The sequence below is a fragment of the Arachis ipaensis genome, chromosome B03 (genome assembly GCF_000816755.2).
Source record: "Arachis ipaensis cultivar K30076 chromosome B03, Araip1.1, whole genome shotgun sequence".
Lineage (NCBI taxonomy): Eukaryota > Viridiplantae > Streptophyta > Magnoliopsida > Fabales > Fabaceae > Arachis > Arachis ipaensis.
Window position 1 is genome coordinate 4571466 of NC_029787.2, and position 553 is coordinate 4572018.

The following is a 553-nucleotide window of genomic DNA, read 5'->3' on the forward strand; positions in this document are numbered from 1 at the left end:
AAAGTGTTGGGAGGGAGAAGAGCAGGGTTGAAGTCCCTGATTTCTTGGAAGAAAGGGGTGAGAAGATTGAGCCTTCTGGCTAAGTTGCACAAGTGCTTCTTGAGCATAGGCCTGAAATCAGAGATGGAACGAATCTCGTTGACCAAGTCAATCAAGCTGTCGACTACTCCATCGTCTTGCTGCCCCTCCCCCATGGCGTTCTGATGATGATGATGATGATTAAGTTTGCTTAATAATAAGAATTAGTGCAAATTGGAAAAGGAAAAACAAAACATGCTCAATGACTTTTTCCAAATTATTAAAAGAATAAAATATTAATTTATTTGTTATCTTTAATAATGGAAGAAATGTGAAATTCCACATAGTGTGCCTAATAATAACAAACAATAAGGCATTGAGATGAGTAGTAGTGAAAGTAGTTTAGTAGGACAGAAATAGACCAAGCAAGTTTGTGGGGCCCGCACTAATTGCAAATGTAAAAGAGGAGACTGAACCACACTCATTTAGTCTCCATGTGAAACCACCCTCCACCGTTTTTCATTCATCGCTGCTT

At 39.1% G+C, this 553-nt stretch overlaps 1 protein-coding gene across 1 annotated transcript in view; it reads right to left on the minus strand.

The window, feature by feature from the left end:
* The window catches only part of LOC107629109 (U-box domain-containing protein 13), a 4420-nt gene extending 4088 nt beyond the window's left edge, over nucleotides 1–332 (minus strand). Inside the window, exon 1 of the mRNA XM_016331809.2 lies at nucleotides 4–332. Within this exon, the coding sequence (XP_016187295.1) occupies nucleotides 4–194 (191 nt within the window). The 5' untranslated portion in view covers nucleotides 195–332. The remainder of the gene's footprint in view (nucleotides 1–3) is intronic.